This window comes from Peromyscus eremicus, chromosome 14 (assembly GCF_949786415.1).
Source record: "Peromyscus eremicus chromosome 14, PerEre_H2_v1, whole genome shotgun sequence".
Lineage (NCBI taxonomy): Eukaryota > Metazoa > Chordata > Mammalia > Rodentia > Cricetidae > Peromyscus > Peromyscus eremicus.
This window is the reverse complement of record NC_081430.1, coordinates 26,763,335-26,781,170: the sequence shown is the minus strand read 5'-3', so window position 1 is coordinate 26,781,170 and position 17,836 is coordinate 26,763,335. Positions and strand designations below refer to the sequence as shown.

The 17,836-nt window shown below is 42.0% G+C and overlaps 1 protein-coding gene, 1 long non-coding RNA gene and 1 pseudogene across 2 annotated transcripts in view; 2 read left to right on the top strand and 1 right to left on the bottom strand.

The window, feature by feature from the left end:
• Positions 1-1,787: 1,787 nt before the first annotated feature.
• Positions 1,788-3,192, top strand: LOC131924432 (motile sperm domain-containing protein 3-like; annotated as a pseudogene).
• A 2,638-nt stretch (positions 3,193-5,830) lies between these two features.
• Slc25a21 (solute carrier family 25 member 21) overlaps positions 5,831-17,836 on the top strand; it is a 482,653-nt gene continuing 470,647 nt past the window's right edge. Inside the window, exon 1 of the mRNA XM_059279867.1 lies at positions 5,831-6,902. Coding sequence (XP_059135850.1) covers positions 6,836-6,902 — 67 coding nt within the window. The 5' untranslated portion in view covers positions 5,831-6,835. The remainder of the gene's footprint in view (positions 6,903-17,836) is intronic.
• LOC131924634 (uncharacterized) lies at positions 8,544-11,113 on the bottom strand. The gene is made up of 2 exons (XR_009382952.1): positions 11,041-11,113; positions 8,544-8,912 (listed from the first exon to the last, which is right to left on the bottom strand). It is a non-coding gene; the product is annotated as an uncharacterized LOC131924634 (long non-coding RNA).

Genomic DNA, 17,836 nt, shown 5'->3' with positions numbered 1-17,836 from the left:
GAGGCAGGCAGATCTCCATGGCTAACCTGGTCTACATAATGAGTTCAGAGCCAGTCAAGGCTACAACGAGACTGTCTCAAAACAAACAAACTCCTAAATACCTAGGAAGCCATTATGATCCTTTCAGGTGCCATCAACCATCGCTAAGCTGCGTCATGGCTCCTTGTAACTCCTAAAAATAGAAACCAAAATCCTAGTTCAAAGATCACAATGGTTGGTCTTCATGGTTACTTTGCTCCTAATGCCTTTTTCAGTCATCTTAAGACACTGGGTTTCTTGACATCTCTTTGAGCATCCCAAGCATCCCCATCTTATCGTGTGCTCTTTTCCCTTAGATATCGCTGTGTTTTGGCTTCTTCATTTTGTTCACACCTTTGAACAGGTATTACCTTAGCAGTGAGGGAGGGGGTTCTCTGTATAAAGTAGCATGTTTGCTCAATTTGCTTGTACTGAGAGGCCATCGGTGATGAAGAAAGATGTCAGCAGACTTGGTTTTTAGTGCGACCTCTTTTCTTGGTTACCAAAGTCACCTTTTCATTATGTGTTCTCACGGCTTTTGTCAGAGACAAGGAGAAAAGAGACGGGAAAGAGGAGAAGGGAGAAGAGAGGAAGAGGAAAATAAGGAGGAAGAAAGGGAGAGGGAGAGAGGAAGAGGAGAATTTAGTGTCTATTACAAACATACCAAACCTATTGGATTGGTTTCCAGGTCCTTATTATCTTGTTTAGCTTTAATTATCTCTTAAAATACCTTTCTCAAAACAATTACATTTGTGTTAGGACTATAAAATATGAATGGGCAGCCCAAGTCAACTTGTAAGTAGGTTCATGCCTATCATTAAATTCAAGAAAATTTTGGCCATTTTTTATTAAAATATCTTTCATTTTTTATATATATTTTCTTAGAACTTCTATGATGAATGTCTTTGCACTTGATGGTACCCAATAGGACCCTTAGACTCTATTCATTTTCTTTATTCTTTTTTTTTTTTGATCCTCGGGCTGGGCTATTTTGGTTACCCGGTGTCCTGGTTAGTTTTTTTGTCAACTTGACACAAACTTGAGTCATCTGGGAAGAAGTATCCTCAACCAAATTACATCCATCAGATTAACCTCTGGGCATGTATGTGGAGCATCTTCTTCATTAGTGATTGATATGAGAGCACTTACCCCACTGTGGGCGGTACTTCCTCTGGGAAAATGGTCCAGGGCTGTAAAAGATAGCTTAGCAAGCCAGGGGAAGCAAGTCAGTAAGCAATGCTCTTCTGTGGTCTGTGTTTCCCTTCCATACCTCCAGACTCCTGCCTTATGTTTCCTTGATGATGGACTATGAAGGGTAAGACGAAATAAACCTTTTCTTCCCAAAGTTACTTTTGGTCATGGAATTTATCACAGCAATAGAAACCAAACTAGAACGGAAAATGGAAACAGGGACATAGAGTATTGCTGTGAGAAACATGACCATGTTTCTTTTTGAGAAGACTGTGGCGATTTGAGTCCTCAGAACTTAATGGGACTCGTATGGGATCCTGGAAAGGACAAACGTTAAGAGAAGTGCAAACAAGGGTGACCTGGCCTGCGAATTTTCAGAGGGAAGCAAAGATTCCATCAGGGCCACCATTCGCGGGGTGCTTTGGATTAAGAATCTGTATAAGTGGGACTCTCGGGAAGATGGCATCCTTATCCTGGCCACAAGTCTACTGGAGGAAACTTTGACCACAAGCCCTGTGCTCCAAGGCTCTCTTTCCCCCTTAACTCTGCACTCGGATGTCTGACTGCCTAGAGCCTGCATGCACTGTGGGGCACCCCAGGACCAGGAGATGGTGGGTCCGAGGCCCCTAGGCGGGGGGCCCCCAGAACTCCCCTCCTCCATCGGGACCCGTCTTTCCCACTTCATTTCCAAATTCTGTATACAGCACCTGCCAAATATATCGTATTCCGATGCAGAAGAATACGTGAGGCCTCAGGCTTGCATTGACATTGTGATAAGGCACGTGGTCCGACCACCAGCCACTATGACGTCCATGACTGATTCTGCATTGGGCTATCCAAGAAGGGGGCTGAGGGATGAGTGACTGGACAAAGAGACATCACTTCTGCTCTTGGGGCCCCAGCCTATCTCATGGAGCTTCAGGGACATTCTGAGCCAACATCCAACCTCCTGTGTGGGCAGGACCAGCCAGACACCTTCAGAAGAATGCCACTCAGCAGCTGTCCACCATCTCCTTCCTGCTCTTTGCTGACAGGTATCATCTTTGTGGCCTTCCTGCTACTGCCACTGAAGAACGAACTTGGCATCCAGCTGCCCCCAATTCTGAATGTGTCCCTGGGACAGAAGCTGGTGGCAGCGTACATCTTAGGCCTCCTCACCATGGTGTTCCTCCGGATCTGAGGGCTCAGTGGAACCTACCCCACCCACCCACCCTCTCCTCTGAGGGCAGGGACCTGAAGCAGACACTGCCATGTTTGCACCCGGCCCCTTCTCCCTCCTTTCGGTTGCCCACCCACCAGTTGCCAGCCTCCTCCTCAGCAAACACCCTGGGATTTATACTCATTTTCCAAGTTGAACAAAACACATGAAAAAAAAATCTGTAGAAGCAAAACCTTTGCTGGAATAATTGGTGGGGGTTAGCTGGGGCTGATGAATCAATTGTGATTATTAAGAGACCAGGAACTATTGAGGTGAACTCTTCTGGGAAGTATCCTCAGGGTCCGCACACGAAAGCTGGCAGCCAAATTTGGTAAGATGTGAGAGTCTCCATGTGGTATTGATTTTGGTTTCTATTGTGGTATTAACATAGCAGGTTTGAAGTTAAAAAAGAAAGACTATTCATTAACAGCAATGTAGTTTTCAACAACATCGAGGTTGTAGTGGTGGCAGAAATAGACTAATTCTGTAAATTTCAACCAAGATCAGGTGAATGAATAATTTAAAAAGATAAGCTTGATACTTCAGGAGCTTTGTTCTGAGTCTTAGTACATTTAAACATTATTTAAAATAACAATGTAAATATGATGAATTGTTGAAGACGCCTGAAAACAGGAGGTCAAACAAATGTTACTAGTTTTGCCCTTCTAAACCTTCTATCACTCCAAAATCAGTTTCGGGTGCATTTAGCTGCAGACAAAGATGTATTCAGTCATCAGCGACCTTAACTCAGTGGGCACTTGTTGGCTCTGATGGGCCTTTTACAGATCCCCAAGCTCTAGAGTGCTATTACATTGGGGGCCTATCTCAGTTGCTGTAGAATTCTAAGACTGGATTATATGTGATATTAGATCTTACATAAATTTACTCAGAGAATTTTCTTAGCCAAAGAGGTTGAGAGAGAGAGAGAGAGAGAGAGAGAGAGAGAGAGAGAGAGAGAGAGAGAGAGAGAGAGAGAGAGAAACTGGGGTGGTGGTGGTGTCAGTGTGACCGCAAATCCATACTCATCTTCTGAGAGCAGGATTCTTATCCATGAACATAATAGCATCAATAAACTACCTTTAAATAGTGACTTGAAAGTATTAGTCTGAAATAATCCAGGGAGATCAAAGTTTATATTGCAAAAGGGTAGGATCTCTTCCTCTAGATTATGCAATCCACTATGAGGAGATGTTTGATGTTAAAATTGTTAGTGCTAGGAAAATGCTGAATTTTAAGGTTTTTGAGTGACTGCATAGTTTGGTTGAGTGGGCACCTTGGGATTTACTAGTCATGACTTTTTTCTTTTTTAATTTTGTATTTGGGGCCTGGGAGATGGTTCAGTGGTAAATGCCTTCTGATCTGAGTTTGCTGAGTTGGATCACTGGACTCTCATGGTGGAAGGAGAAAACCAACCTCTACAAGTTGTGTTTTGGCTTGCGTGTGCTGCAGTATGCACACATCCACACAGTGCACACACAATAAACACAAAAGGGTTTTGTGTTGACTCTTTATTTTTTTTTTTTTTTGTTTTTGTTTTTTGTTTTTTTTTTTTTTTCGAGACAGGGTTTCTCTGTGCAGCTTTGCGCCTTTCCTGGAACTCACTTGGTAGCCCAGGCTGGCCTCGAACTCACAGAGATCCGCCTGGCTCTGCCTCCCGAGTGCTGGGATTAAAGGCGTGCGCCACCACCGCCCGGCTGTGTTGACTCTTTAAAAGTCTATCTTTTACATACAAATAGAATGAATTTGGGAAAGATCATTAGTGTCCTGTGTGATGGAATGTGTTTGGCCTGTGGTTACTCCTAGTATCATCTTGAAAAAAAATTGCAATTTCTGCATTAAAAAAATGAAGGAAATATTTTTTATCAGCTCTGAAATTCTGGGCCTGTGTCTAATATGTAATAGACTCTAAATATTGTTGAATAAGTGATTTACATTATATAAGACCCCATATTTAATTAGTTAAAAAAAAAAAGGTAGTTCTCACAACCTTTTTAGTTAATTGACCAACAAAAGAAGGAGCGGGAGAGGGGAAGGTGGGGGAGAAAACTGTATTTTTGGTAAACATTTTAATTTTTGCCATTAGGATTTTTATTTATTTTTTACTAGTTCTTTTATTTTTGAGATTTTAATATAATTACATTATATTTCTTTCCTTTTCCTCCCTCCAAGCTCTTCTCTCTTTTAAATTCATGTCTTTTCTTCATTGCTGTAACATGTTCGTATCATGTCAGTATAATGCTACTCGTATGTATGCATGTATGTTTTCAGGGCTGACCATCTGGTACTGGTGAACATTTTCAAACTGGGCAATTTTCGAAAGGAGAAGCTATTTCTATGTATCTTAATCATGTAAGCCGCAAGTTTTCCCAATTCCTCAGACCACACAAGTTTTCTAGTCAGGCAACGCAGGCACACAACTAGTGTGTGTACCTGTGGTGTTGTGTGTGTGTGTGTGTGTGCACACGCGTGTGTGAGCAGGTACATACATGTAATAAGAGTGTGTGGTGCCCAGAGGTTATTGTTAGGTATCAATTGTTTTCCATTTTGTCTTTTGAGACAAGGTCTCGAACTGAACCTGGAATTCACCGATTTGGCTAGAGCCACCAACTAGACCGCTCCAGAGATCCACCTGTCTCTGCCTCCCCGGTGCTAGGATCCCAGACCCATCTTACAGGTGCTGGGGGTCTGGACTTGGGTCCTCAGGCTTGCAATGGGAAGCACTTTGCTGACTGGGCCATTGTTAATCCCAATGGCAAGAATGAGGCCACTGCCACAATTTGAACCAATTTGAAGCAAGCTTGATTTTTTTTATTGGAGTGCACCCAAGAGCTGGCCAGTGACTGCCCCCTAAGTCCGGTTGCAGAAAGCAGCCCTGAATCCATTTCTTGGGCCCCTTTTAAGGAGTAAAATCATGAGGAGTCTTACGGAAGAGAGACAATGGGACAATAATGAAATACAGAAAAAGAAAAATATATAAAAAAAATCATGTGGTCACCATGTGATTAGGAAGGGTTCAGGGAGGGCATGGAAGGGTCAGGGAGGGCTAGGGAGGGTCAGGGTATTCTCAAAAACAAGTCAAGGTCATGGGTTGGGGGAGGTCAGGTTCCAGGAAACAGAGCAACTCAGCCCTTTCAGTGAGTGGAAGCTTATTTTTAACAATACAGCATAATGGCTCCTGCCTTCAAAATGGAGTCAGGCAGGTTCCCCACCATGCCCCAGCCTCACTATCACCAACATTCTTTAATGGCTCAAAGAAATGAAAATAAAGGCTAAAGAAATACTTGGTATATTTGACTTGATTGTATTATTATATTAAATTGCACATATTCCAAGTTTTGACAGCGAACAATGGCAATTTATATGGCACAAAATACATACATTTAGTATTAAACACCGTGTTTTAGAAATAGTAGCAACAGGGTTTCCAGTCTCCCAGTTCTTATCATCTCCGGCCTGTCAGGGGTGTGGTGAACACAGCGTTCTAAAATATCAGAATCCTGCGTTTCTCTTATATTGCAGTAGGCAACTTGTGGTTTACTAACAGGTATTAACTGGTAGTTTTGTTTTGCCAGTTATTCTAAAGGGCTAGTGTGAGTAATTACACATTTTGTAAAAAGAAATAACTAGGTTATTAATGTCCCTCTTTCAGGTCGGCCTTAACGTTTCTAACTATAGAGAACACAGGCTTCTAGGCCCTAATCCCACAGAACCTAGCTTTGTGACCAACTGTCAAATTGTGCTTCCTGTGTGCTGCCTGGTGAACCTGTGAACTGCCGGTACAACATTTGAACAGCAAGGCCTTCATTTATGACTTTTAAGTAAAACTCAGTTTAGGCATGAGATAAATGTCCAAAACCACTTTCTTGGCAAAATTACTATGATAGCATGTCTTAAGTCGGAATCCGCTGTGACTTCGTTGCCGCGGCCTTCAATCTCTGGATCACTAACTTGGAGGAATTTATTCACTCTCCCTTTCTTTGGAACTGGACTGCAATCTAGCCCGCCAGGAGGGCAAGGGTCGCCCGCTGCTGCTGCTGCTGCTGCTGCTGCTGCTGCTGCTGCTGCTTCGCTGTCCTTATCTCAGGCGGCCCGTGCAGCTAAACAAACTCTGCTGGAGGTCTTGATAGGCAAATTTGTGAGCCCCTATCTAGGAGCTCAAACCAACTCTCTCCAACCCCCACTTGCCTGTGTTCCCCTCCGGCGCCCCCGAAAGCGCAGCCCCTGGTAGCGCTGGGCAGGTTCGGACCCCCCTTCCGGCGACCTCTCGGCGAGCCTGTGCCCGAACCGCCGTCTTTGGGTGGACCGCGGCCGCCCAGGGAAGAGTCGAGCTCCAGGACCGACAGGGCCCGGTCTCCATCGGCAGCAGCGGCTTTCAGAGGAGCTCGCTCCGCTCCGGCAACTCGGGCACCCGGTCCTCCAGCCGCGAAGATGTCGGCCTCCAACGTCAGCTTGCTGCGCGAGACTTCCCGGCAGGTCGTGGCCGGAGGGGCTGCAGGTAAGGCGGCCGGCTCCCCGCGCACGAGCCGCTCCCCCACCGCACCACCCCGCAACGTCCCCAAGCCTGGCCTTCCAGCGAAGTTTTGTGGGCGTCCTCCTAAATCTTCCACCCAGTTAGCGAAGAGCAGAGGAGGCGAGCAGCCGGTGGTGGCGGCCGAGCCCTCTTTGGGGCGCAGTCCCCATTTAGCTGCTCTGCTCCCGGGTTCCTCCTGCTTTTTTCTGTTTCTATGGCGTGAAAAGCGTCGCCAGTCCCTGAAACTTACTGGAACTTCGAGGAAGCTTCCCACGCCCCACTTTTTCGCCTTCCTTTAGTCAGCTGTTTTTACTTGAAAAGGATCCAGTTCCGTCTTACTTAACTTTCTTAGCAATTTTCTTCCAAGCTCCAAGGGAGAGAGGATCGTAACATAAATCTTGCCTCTCTTCACAGGGATTCTTAATGGATACTGTGTTTCGGGGGGGGGGGGGGAGGTATATGCATGCCATAAATAGGTATATTAAAATTAAACGCGCACGCTAACATATATGAACACCTTTGGTGTCATCGACTCACATTAATTTGTGGAGAACTATGGGGGTGGGGGTGGGGAGAGGCTTTACAAAAAGAGCCGTTAAAACCTGTCTTTGCAATAATTACTGTCAAATGCAGCCGGAGGAAGTTGCTCACCATCAAGTTATGTGCACACATTTTGAAGATACCGTAAGTTGGTTGGAAACTTGATCTCATATACCACGATGCTTTTTAATTATAAATATATAATTTAATTACCATAATTAACTTAGGCCATAACAATTTTATAAGTGTAGTTTATTCTTTTTAATACGTTTTATTACGGTAACAATGGTAAATAATATTAAGATTGACTAGACGATGGCCAATACTTACTTTGACTAGTAACATTTGTTTTCAAACAAATTTGAACTTTTTAATAATGGATTCCTTCAAATTATGACTAGTTATATGTCATGAACTGGCTGCATCTCAGGGGTACCATAAGCATCCAGATAGGTCACTTAGAATCTGCATATTTTCTTAAGATGATATAGTTATGAAAATGAGACATTTGTATATATATACATATATACATATATATATATGTATATATATACTTGATTCCAATTCTGTGATCCTGAGCAAAGAACACTCAGCTAGACCAGAGGGAAAGTGAAGCTGGCTAAGCATCATAAACTATGCCCAGCGACTTACAGGCATCGCTGTTGGTTTGTATAATCACACTGTTAGGCATAGTTAAACTCAACGTCAAAAAGCAGACCAGACTCTAATCTTATTTATGCTAAATCTTCTTGGGTAAGCATTTGGCACAGATGTCTTGATGCCGTCATAGATCCCCACCAATGTAAATGGGAATTAACCAGTTAATATGAATAAATGGTAAGCCATTTATAAGATAAATTTAAAATAGGCTGGTTGATTTATACAGTTTATATTGTGACGTTCTTGATACATAAGAAGGATAATTAATACTTTCATCATCCTGAAAGTCATACTTTCTTCTTGGCCTTTAAAAGCATATTAATAAAATTGTATATTTAATGAAACTGTAATAATACAGGTCGATCCTGTTACTTGTACTATAGCAAGGGCCAGAAAGAAAAAAAAAAACACATTTGAGAGGTAGAATTTTCATAGAAATAAGGTGCATTTGAATCTCTGACACTAGACTTCTCATACTAACATCTGTCTCTTTCTGGGTGTTATAATCATCTTCTGGTTGCAGAGGTCAAAAATATATTCTAGAAGAATGTTCTCTTGAGGAAAAAAGTAAAGAAACTGGAGGAGTTTATTGGGAAGATCCAAGTGTCTCATGGCATTCAAGGTCTAGTGTCACTTCTTGGAGAGACTGGAACACTCAGGAGAATGTGACATTTCTTCATCTCATTTATGCCAGGCGGTCCAATATCCTCAAGGCAGGAGAATAGTGACTAATACTAGTGCCACTATATCCCTGCTGGGTGTTACTGTGGTTTGCCATGCTTCCAAACGTATTGACTGGTTAAAAAAAAATAGGCAAGCCCAAATGGATGGAGATTGTTTGTTAGTCAAACAGACAACAAAGTCAAATCTTTATGGCGTTAGTTCCAACTGTGTAGTTGGAGTTCCAGATAAGAGTGTACAAAGGAGACCACTAGGTCTGTGTCTGGCCTCTGCAGCTGATGGTTTCCTTCTAAACAATAGCCAAAGTGTTTTATAGACTTTAGCTACAATCGAAAACTGTCACCAAAATACGAGCGAGATGGAAAGTCTTGTGTTTAAGTAAAACTAAGATGATGGATAAGAAGCTATATCTAGCATCTTTCCACTAGAGAAGGAGAAAAACTATCCTTCAGCAGCTTACCAGGTGGGATGCTTATCTCCCCTCCCCCTTTAATGTGTGTGGATATCTTGCCTTCATGCATGTCTGAGCACTGTGCATGTGTGTGCGGTATGTGTGTGTGTGTGTAGTCCCCAAAGAGGCCACAAGGGGTGATAGACCTCCAGGAACTTGAGATACAGGTGGTTGTGAGCCACCAAGTGGGAATCGAATTCTGCTCCTCTGGAAGATCTGCATCACCGAATTATTTCTCTAGCCCTTATCTTCTTTTTAACAAGGAGAATCTCGGCCTTCTGCCAAGCAGACTGGTGTGCCATGCCAGCTGCCTTATGTGAAGATGTACAAGGCTGCAAGGGTGCCAAACTGACAGAGATTATTTCCTGAGGTCATCTTAGGGCCTGGAGAAGTTTTGTTTCTCACAGTTAACTGCTATTTTGAGTTTTTCATGCCATTGGTTAGAATTTGGTGTCCAACAGCTTCCAAATATTCATGCTCTTGAAAGACATTTCTGGAGCAGAGTTGGGGGTTTTTAATTCAAAATAGGGGTAGATTCCAAATTACCCAATGTTGATAGGAACCCACCTCTATCAATTAACTATAGCTATCCCCATTGGATGGTGGTACATGTGGCTTGGGGAATTTCAGAGGAAAGCTAGAAAAACTAGATACACCATGGAAAGGGTAATAAGTTTATCTTACAATATATCTCTTTTACTATGTGTGATGTCTTGTGCTGTTTGCCTTTAAAAGACTAAAGGTATTGATGGTTACCAGTTTCTTAGCATGCATCTAAAGCCTAGTTTAGGGCTTATAGTTATAGCCAGATCTTGTAGTAAATATCTAGTTACTACTACCAGTAGTAACTTTGTCTTACAGGTTGTGCTCAAGCAAGTCAATATGCACTGGATTTTAAAAAAATAATTTTAGTTTTAGGGTTTGTGTGTGTGTGTGTGTGTGTGTGTGTGTGTGTGTGTGTGTGTGCGCGCGCGCGTGCCCACAGAAGCTAGAAGTTTGATTCTCTGGATCTGGAGTTACAGGTAACTGTAAACTGCCCTACATGGGAACTTAGACCTGAACCTTGGTCCTGTGCAAGAGCAGCAAGTACTCTCAACTTCATCTTTCCAGCCCTTGTATTAAATTTGTTGTATGGAATAATCTGTGCTCTCAGACTTTCTGGCTTATGCACATGGTCATTCTCCTTAACCTGTCATAGGACTTTTCTATCTAAACCTAAGAACCTTTGGGCTGCGAAAGCCTGCCAGATGTCCTCATAAAGGGAACTCCTAAGTTGTGTCCACAGAGAATCCTCTTTCATGGCACCAACTATAAGGCCCTCCTCCTGCTTCCCAGGGTCTTATTTCTGGCTCTCCAAGTCTAACTCTTTTTTAGAAGGCCTCCAGACTCGTTTCTCTCCGTGGACCGCAAACACCATACCTCTGCCAGAGGACACTGATATACTTTCCCAAGTCTCCAGCTAGTGATTCCTTCCTGCAGTGGGCAGCCTACCCCTGGTGCCCTGTAGGTGTGCTTGACCTTCACATCTTTATCAATTACTTTATTTTACTTTGTGCCTTTCCCGCAAGTACGTTGGCTTTTATTCAAACTATTCTTTAAATCTATGTTCTTAGCTTCAAATAATAGCATAATGTTGAAGTGTGTGAGTCCTAGAAGTCAATGGTGAGAACTCAAGGCCCAACATTGCAAAATGGATAAAGATGAGGGTCAGAAATCATCCTTGTTACTCAGAGCATTTCCTGTGGATGAACAGTAAGAAAGATGATGTCAGCTGGGTCTGGTGACACTCACCTTTAATCTCAACACTTGGGAAGCTGAGGCAGGCTACTCTTTGTTGAGTTACAGGCCAGCGTGGTCCTCTATCTAAAAAAGCAAACAGTAAACAAATAAATACAGTGGCATCTGGAAATTTGTTTAAAAGGTTGGACTTCAGGCTTCTTCCAAGTGTGATACATCAGAATCTACATTTTAGATAGGCTTCAGGTTATTGGCTTTTTAAAGTACTCTGTTAGACCTTTGAGCAGAGTGGCAGGGTTCAAGCCATATGGCAGACAGTGGCAAGTAAAATGGTTTTGGCTTTCAGAGTGGACATGGAGGTGAGAAGAGAATGAATTCTGTAGCCCTTATAATGTGCCCTCTTGTTAGCTTTCAGGCATATTTTCCATCTTTCTTACATATGTTTCATTTGGTTTCTGCTAAATAAGCTGCCTATACCTTTATTTCCAATGCCTAGCATGTGTTCCTGTCATTTTTCTCTGTTGCAATATTAAGCATTCCCCAAAATCTGGCTGAGAATTTTTTCCCATATATTTTGCAAGCGTTTTCCTCTCTAAGTTCTTCCACCTTCTCATTAACATGTGAATAATGCAAATATTAAATTAGCTAATGTCCATTGAGTGTTAAATGCCAATCAGTTCTAGGCTAATGCCTATTGAATGTTAAATGCCAGTCAGTTCTAGGCTAATGCCTTGCCTTAGTTTATATTGCTGTTACTGTGATGAAACACCATGACCAAAAGCAATTTGGGGAGGAAAGGTTTTATTTAGCTTACACTTCCACACTCATAGTCTGTAACTGAAGGAAGTCAGGATAGGAACTCAAGCAGGGCAGGAACCTGGAGGCAGGAGTGGATGCAGAGGCCATAGAGGAATGCTGCTTAATGACTTGTTCCCCATGGCTTGCTCAGCCTGCTTTCTTATAGAACTTAGGACCACAAACCCAGAGATGGCACCATCGACAATGGGCTGGGCACTCTCCCATCAATCACTAATTAAGAAAATATTCTACAGACATTTTCTTAATTGGGGTTCCCTCCTCTCAGCTGACTCTAGCCTATGTCAAGTTAACATATATTAACTAGCACATGCCTATTGAGTATTATATGCTAGTCAGTTCTAGGCTAATGCCCATTGGGTATTCAATGCCACTTAGTCCTAAGCAGCACAAGAATTAATATCTTTAATCTCACAGCTCCACAAGGCGGACAACATAATTCCTATTCCAGAAGGACACAGAGAATAAGTAACATGCCTCTGGTTACATAATCATGCAACTATTTTTACAGGAAATTAGGGATTGAAGGACTGAGGGAATGTTGACATTCTCATTGCTAGACATGTGTACTCTCTCTTACTCTCTGTAGCTCGTAGTAGTTCACATTTCTTAAAAACTCTTTTATTTACAAATATAATTCTTTTAACGTGTTCACTAAATAATATTATGCTTATCTAGAGGAAACAAGATTTACTTTTATCCCAAATAAAATCTAGTTATTTTAATGCCAATCCATCTAGGTCCTCCACGTTTTGGACTGAAAAGGGCTCTGGACAAAGGAGCAAGTAGCTCATACTCAACATTTGAGTATCCTGAAGCACTGCCTCCTCCTCTTCCTCCTCCTCCTCCTCCTCCTCTTCCTCCTCCTCCTCCTCCTTATTCTTTTCCTGCTTAAAAAGCTACCTATGACAACCAGCAAGCATGACAACAATGGCCGAATTCCACACACTGGAATCCTTAGCTTCAAAACCCCATTTTTCATATCACCAGGTTCTAGGAGGCTCCACTGTCATTCATGTGGATAGCTCTTACTTGGATCTAGCTAGGATCATTGACTCACTTCAGATAACCTTCCTCCTCTTCTTCTAAAGATTTATTTTATTACTGTTTTCAGTTATGCATATGTGTGTGCTCCATGTGTGGGTATGTGCATATGAATGCATGAATGCCAGTACCCTCTGAGGCCAGAGGCCTGGGGTTTGCCTAATTTGGATTCTGGAGCTTGAGCTCAGGTCTACTGCAAGAGCAGTTTGTTCTTTTAACTGCTGAGTCCTCTCCCCAGGTCTGCCTCTTTTTCCTTAATGACTCGTTTCTGCCCTTATACATGCTCTGAAAGCCCATTGTGTTGTTCATTTTTCTTTCTTTCTTTCTTTCTTTCTTTCTTTCTTTCTTTCTTTCTTTCTTTCTTTCTTTCTTTCTTTCTTCTTTCTTTCTTTCTTTTCCATTTTATGTATGATCTGTCCACTCAGATGCTTATTTTCCCCAAACTCTCCCGAAGCTTTGGCACCCAAATTCAGAATCTCCCGAGGGCTCTGATGAAGTGGCTCTGGTTTCCTGGGACATCTTTCTATTACTAAGGTCTCTCCAGTTGACTTGCAAGTTTTCCCCTAGACTATGTGGTACACACTGAATCCCATTCACATTGGCAAACCTAGGGCCCTTCTGCAGTCTCTCAGAAATTTCCTCTTTTCAAGTCTTCCAGTCCTACCCATAATACCACCCTAGAGCCTATTCCCCTCGTACAGGATCACCGTACGAGTCTGACACTGATTCTCCAATAGTTTTGTCCACTCCTCCTTATTCCCAGCCTCATCCTTGCCCTTTGTGATGTATAGGCATACACCCCAGGTCTTCATCAATTTCTGCATTCTACTTTGTACATCTTCCTGGAAGCCATTGCTTTGCTTGAAATTAACTGTTTGATCAGATTATTCTAGGGGGAAAAAAAGATTTTCTGACTTTGTGCTAAATATAGTTCAAGTACTTTGAGAATTGTAATCTCATTAACAACTTTCAGCAAATGAGAGTGAAGTGTCAGACCCTTCTGGGGGGGAGAAACCTGGGGTTCATGGACAGGCCTCTAAGAGATTAATTCTGAGAGCATATACAATTATTTCTTATTCTAAAAGGAAGAGAGTACAAGATTTCTAACCAAAATGGTTAAAAGATATAGAATAATTTCAAATCGTCATTTAAAAAATTCTGGATCTTCCATACTTTAAATGCTTCATTTTCATAATATTTTTCCTTTTTTTTCACCCTATCATAATGGTTTAAATATACTTAAAGGTAATGCATTAACGGTACATACACTAGAAGTCTTCTGGATTTTAATTTGTAGTAGGTAATAAAAGGGCCAATACACCAGGGGGTAATCAAGGTTAAATTTTTGATCAAGGAAATTTCTTTCTCAGAATGAGTGCAAAGGGGGCACACATGTGATTTGGATAAATGACACCTTTGGAAATTCAGGATTTGAGGAACTGTAATTGTTGGATAATAAATAGCAGGTTGTAGTGAAACAGGTGAGCCCCGGTGACACATCAAAGGGAGACTGGAGCCCATTATCTGGATAATTAGGGAGCAAAAACAATTTCCCTTTATTTTCACCACAGAGGAGGAAGCAGCTCTGTTGCTCAAATTAATTATAAAATACCTTTAAAGGGTATGTGTTCATTAAAATGTAGTCTTGTCTCGCTAAGAAAAATCTTGTCTTCAGAATACGAACTAAAGAACAAAATAAAAGTTGCCTAATTACATTTCAAAAAAAAAAATCTTGTTTTCTTGTGAGTGATATTTGAAAAGTTTTGCTGCTGTCGCTAGGTGGGTGCACTATTTGGTCGACATAAAACAACTTTCCCCAATGTTTTAGAGATAGGCCACTAGACCAACCCTTCCTGCCCTTCCACTAAGGTGACTACAGTAACTCAGAGTATTAAAAATTCTGTTTCAGAGGTAACACTGTAGAGGCTGAGAAATGTCTGTGACCTACATGAAGGAGTAAATAACAGAGGCTAACTCACAGAACAATCACTTACTCCTAGGTTCCTCTTCCAAGAGAGACATAGTCACAGGTTCTAATCATTTTTAAGACTGACGCCTGCGACAGTGCTTGGAACAATATTTTGTTTCACCTATTTAGTAAGCGATGTAAAAAGTATCTTGGGGTCTAAAATCTGTCACTTCTTGGTGAGAGGCTTACCATAGCAACTTAATATTTCAGGACTCCAAACTGAAAAGAGATGTTACAAATCATTGTCAAATATCTTTAAACTTTTTGTTACACTTCAGTGTGTCTATTGTGTGTATGTACATGTGTGTGGCTACATGTGCCATGGCCTCATGGAGTAGTCAGAGGACAACTTGCCGTTGTCAGGATTCTCTGTTACATTAGTCCAAAGGATCAGACCCAGGTCACCCATCAGTCTTGTCCTTCAGCCACCGAGCCATTTGCTGGCCCATTTTCAGACATCCTTATGGTTTACATGATGTCTCTTTAAATGTAAATGAATAAATGAGTGAATGAAAGGAATGGAATCATGAAACTCCTAAGGAATTTCCTACTGCATTTAGGGTGAATTTTTTTCTTTGTGGTGGTGTTTGAACTGCATGTTAGGCCAACACTCTACCACTGAACTATATCTCTAACCTTTAAATTGATTTTTCTTGTGGATTTTCTTATCCCTTTGCTTTTATTCTTACATTGGTATTATATCTAAACTGGAAAATTGTTACTTTTCAAGTAATTAGAATATGTAAATTGTAGTGTCAATTATTAGTGAATCTTGATCCGATCATAATCTCTATGCCTTTTAAATATTTTTGTTTGTTTGTTTGTTTGTTTGTTTGTTTGAGTCAGGGTTTCTCAGTGTAGCTTTGGAGCCTGTCCTGGAACTCACTCGGTAGATGAGGCTGGCCTTGAACTCACAGAGATCCACCTACCTCTGCCTCCCTAGTGCTGGGATTAAAGGCTTACGCCACCACACCCAGCTTAAATATTTTTGAAGATCATGAGTTTTGGTTGTTATTTAGAGGTTTATATTAATTTGCTACTGCTGCCAAAACAATGTCACGGGAAGTTTTTCCTTTCAAAATACTTGGGGCGCTAAGTCTAAAGTCAAAGTTGTCAAGACAGGCACTAAAGGAGAATCTGTATGCCCCTCTTAGTTTCCACCAATCCTTGGTGTTTTTTAGTGATAGATATGTTAGGCCAGTGTTTGAATCTGTCCTCACAAGACATCCTCTTCCTACTAGTATCTGTGTTTATGTCCAGATTTTCCAGGGTTCTTATAAATTCCATTCTAACCCTGTATGTCCTCATTTTAATCTGCAGAGATTTATCCACAAAGACTGTGTTTTCAAATAAGGTCGCATTCACAGACACCAAGGATTAGCATTTAAACATATCTCCCCACCCCCTTGTGCACATGTATATATGCATGTATGTGTGTGGTATATGTGCACATGTGTGGGGGTACCATCACCCCCTTTATGAGTGTGGAGACCAGAGTTTGACCCCAGTGTCTTCCTCTATCACCTTCGACCTTAACTTTTAAGACAGGTTCTCTAACTGAGCCCAGTGGCAGTTTTGGCCAGATGGTCAGTGATTATTTCTCCCAAGTCCCCTTCCCAATGTGCTGGGGTTACAGAAAAGTACCCTACTCCACCCAGTTTTTTCATGGATTCAGGGGATCCAAATTCAGGTCCTCATGGTTGCTCGGCACTTTACCCACTGAGTCAACTCCCCAGCCTCTAGGTACATCTTGTACAGAGATACAGATAGTCTCATAACTTCCCTTATATTGTGTCTCTCAAACTCACATCCCAATCTGTGGTTTTATGGTCTTTTTTTTCTTCCATTGTCAACCTCTCTGAAAGTTTTCTCACTTGATTTTCAACTTACTATAATTGGTGTATCTATTTTTGCTGAAAATTTTACCTGCCATTTTTCATTCTCAACTTTATCTCATAGTGGTAGAAGTTCACATATTTTATAATTTTTCTTCTTACGGTTGTTCTTGAGGTTTGTTTACAGCCTTCTTCTGTTTGTTCATTCATTCGTTTGGACAGGGTCTCTCTCAATCTGTAGCTGGGGTGTCCAGCTTCTCACTATGCACCAGGCTGGCTTTGAGTTCGCAGCAGTTCTGTAGGCTCTGTCTCCAGAGAATCGGTTTTTGGGACTACATGCAGCTTTTGAGTCCTTCATGGTCTCTGTAGCATGAATCTTAAATGGCTTATTAATAAAAACAAACCCAAGCCAGGTTTTGGGGTGAACGATGGAAGATCAGAGAAGCAGAACAAGCCACAGCTCACCTCGCCAATTCCTTAGCTGATCCTGTTTCCTCAGACTGGAAGCCTCTTAGTCCTCATCCAAAATGAATCTCAGCTGAACTGCTGCTCAAAGCCTAAAAGCTTAACCAGCTCTAGTTCCTAGTCCTCACGCCTTATATACCTTTCTGCTTTCTGCCATCACTTCCTGGAATTAATGGTGTGAGTCACCATGCCTGGCTGTTTCCAGTGTGGCCTTGAACTCACAGAGATCCAGATAGATCTTTGCCTCCCAAGTGATAGGATTCAAGGCGTGTGTGCCACCATTTTCTGGCCTCTGTATGTAGTGGCTGTTCTGTTCTCTGACCCCAGATAAGTTTATTAGGGTGCACAATATATTGGGGAACACAATATCCTCACAGGTCTCCTTTGCTGACTCTCCATAGGCTTGTCTGTTGTCTGTTGTCTCCCCGACAAAGGTCATCTGCCCTCCGACTGACCTGCAACTATTTGCAGTGACTCCCAGGTCTGCCTCTGCAACCTCATTGTTCCCCGAAGAGACACACTTCTTTTATTCTTTTTAAGATGTAGTATTTGTTCTTTGACAATTTCACGCACGCATACAGTGTATTTTGAACATCTGCCACTACTCTTCCCCATGACTCTTCCCAGATCACCCTCCACTTCCCACCCACTCCCGTCTCCTGTCTTCTTTTTAAGAATAACCCGATGAGTCCAATTTGTGTTGTGAACTGGCCATGAATAT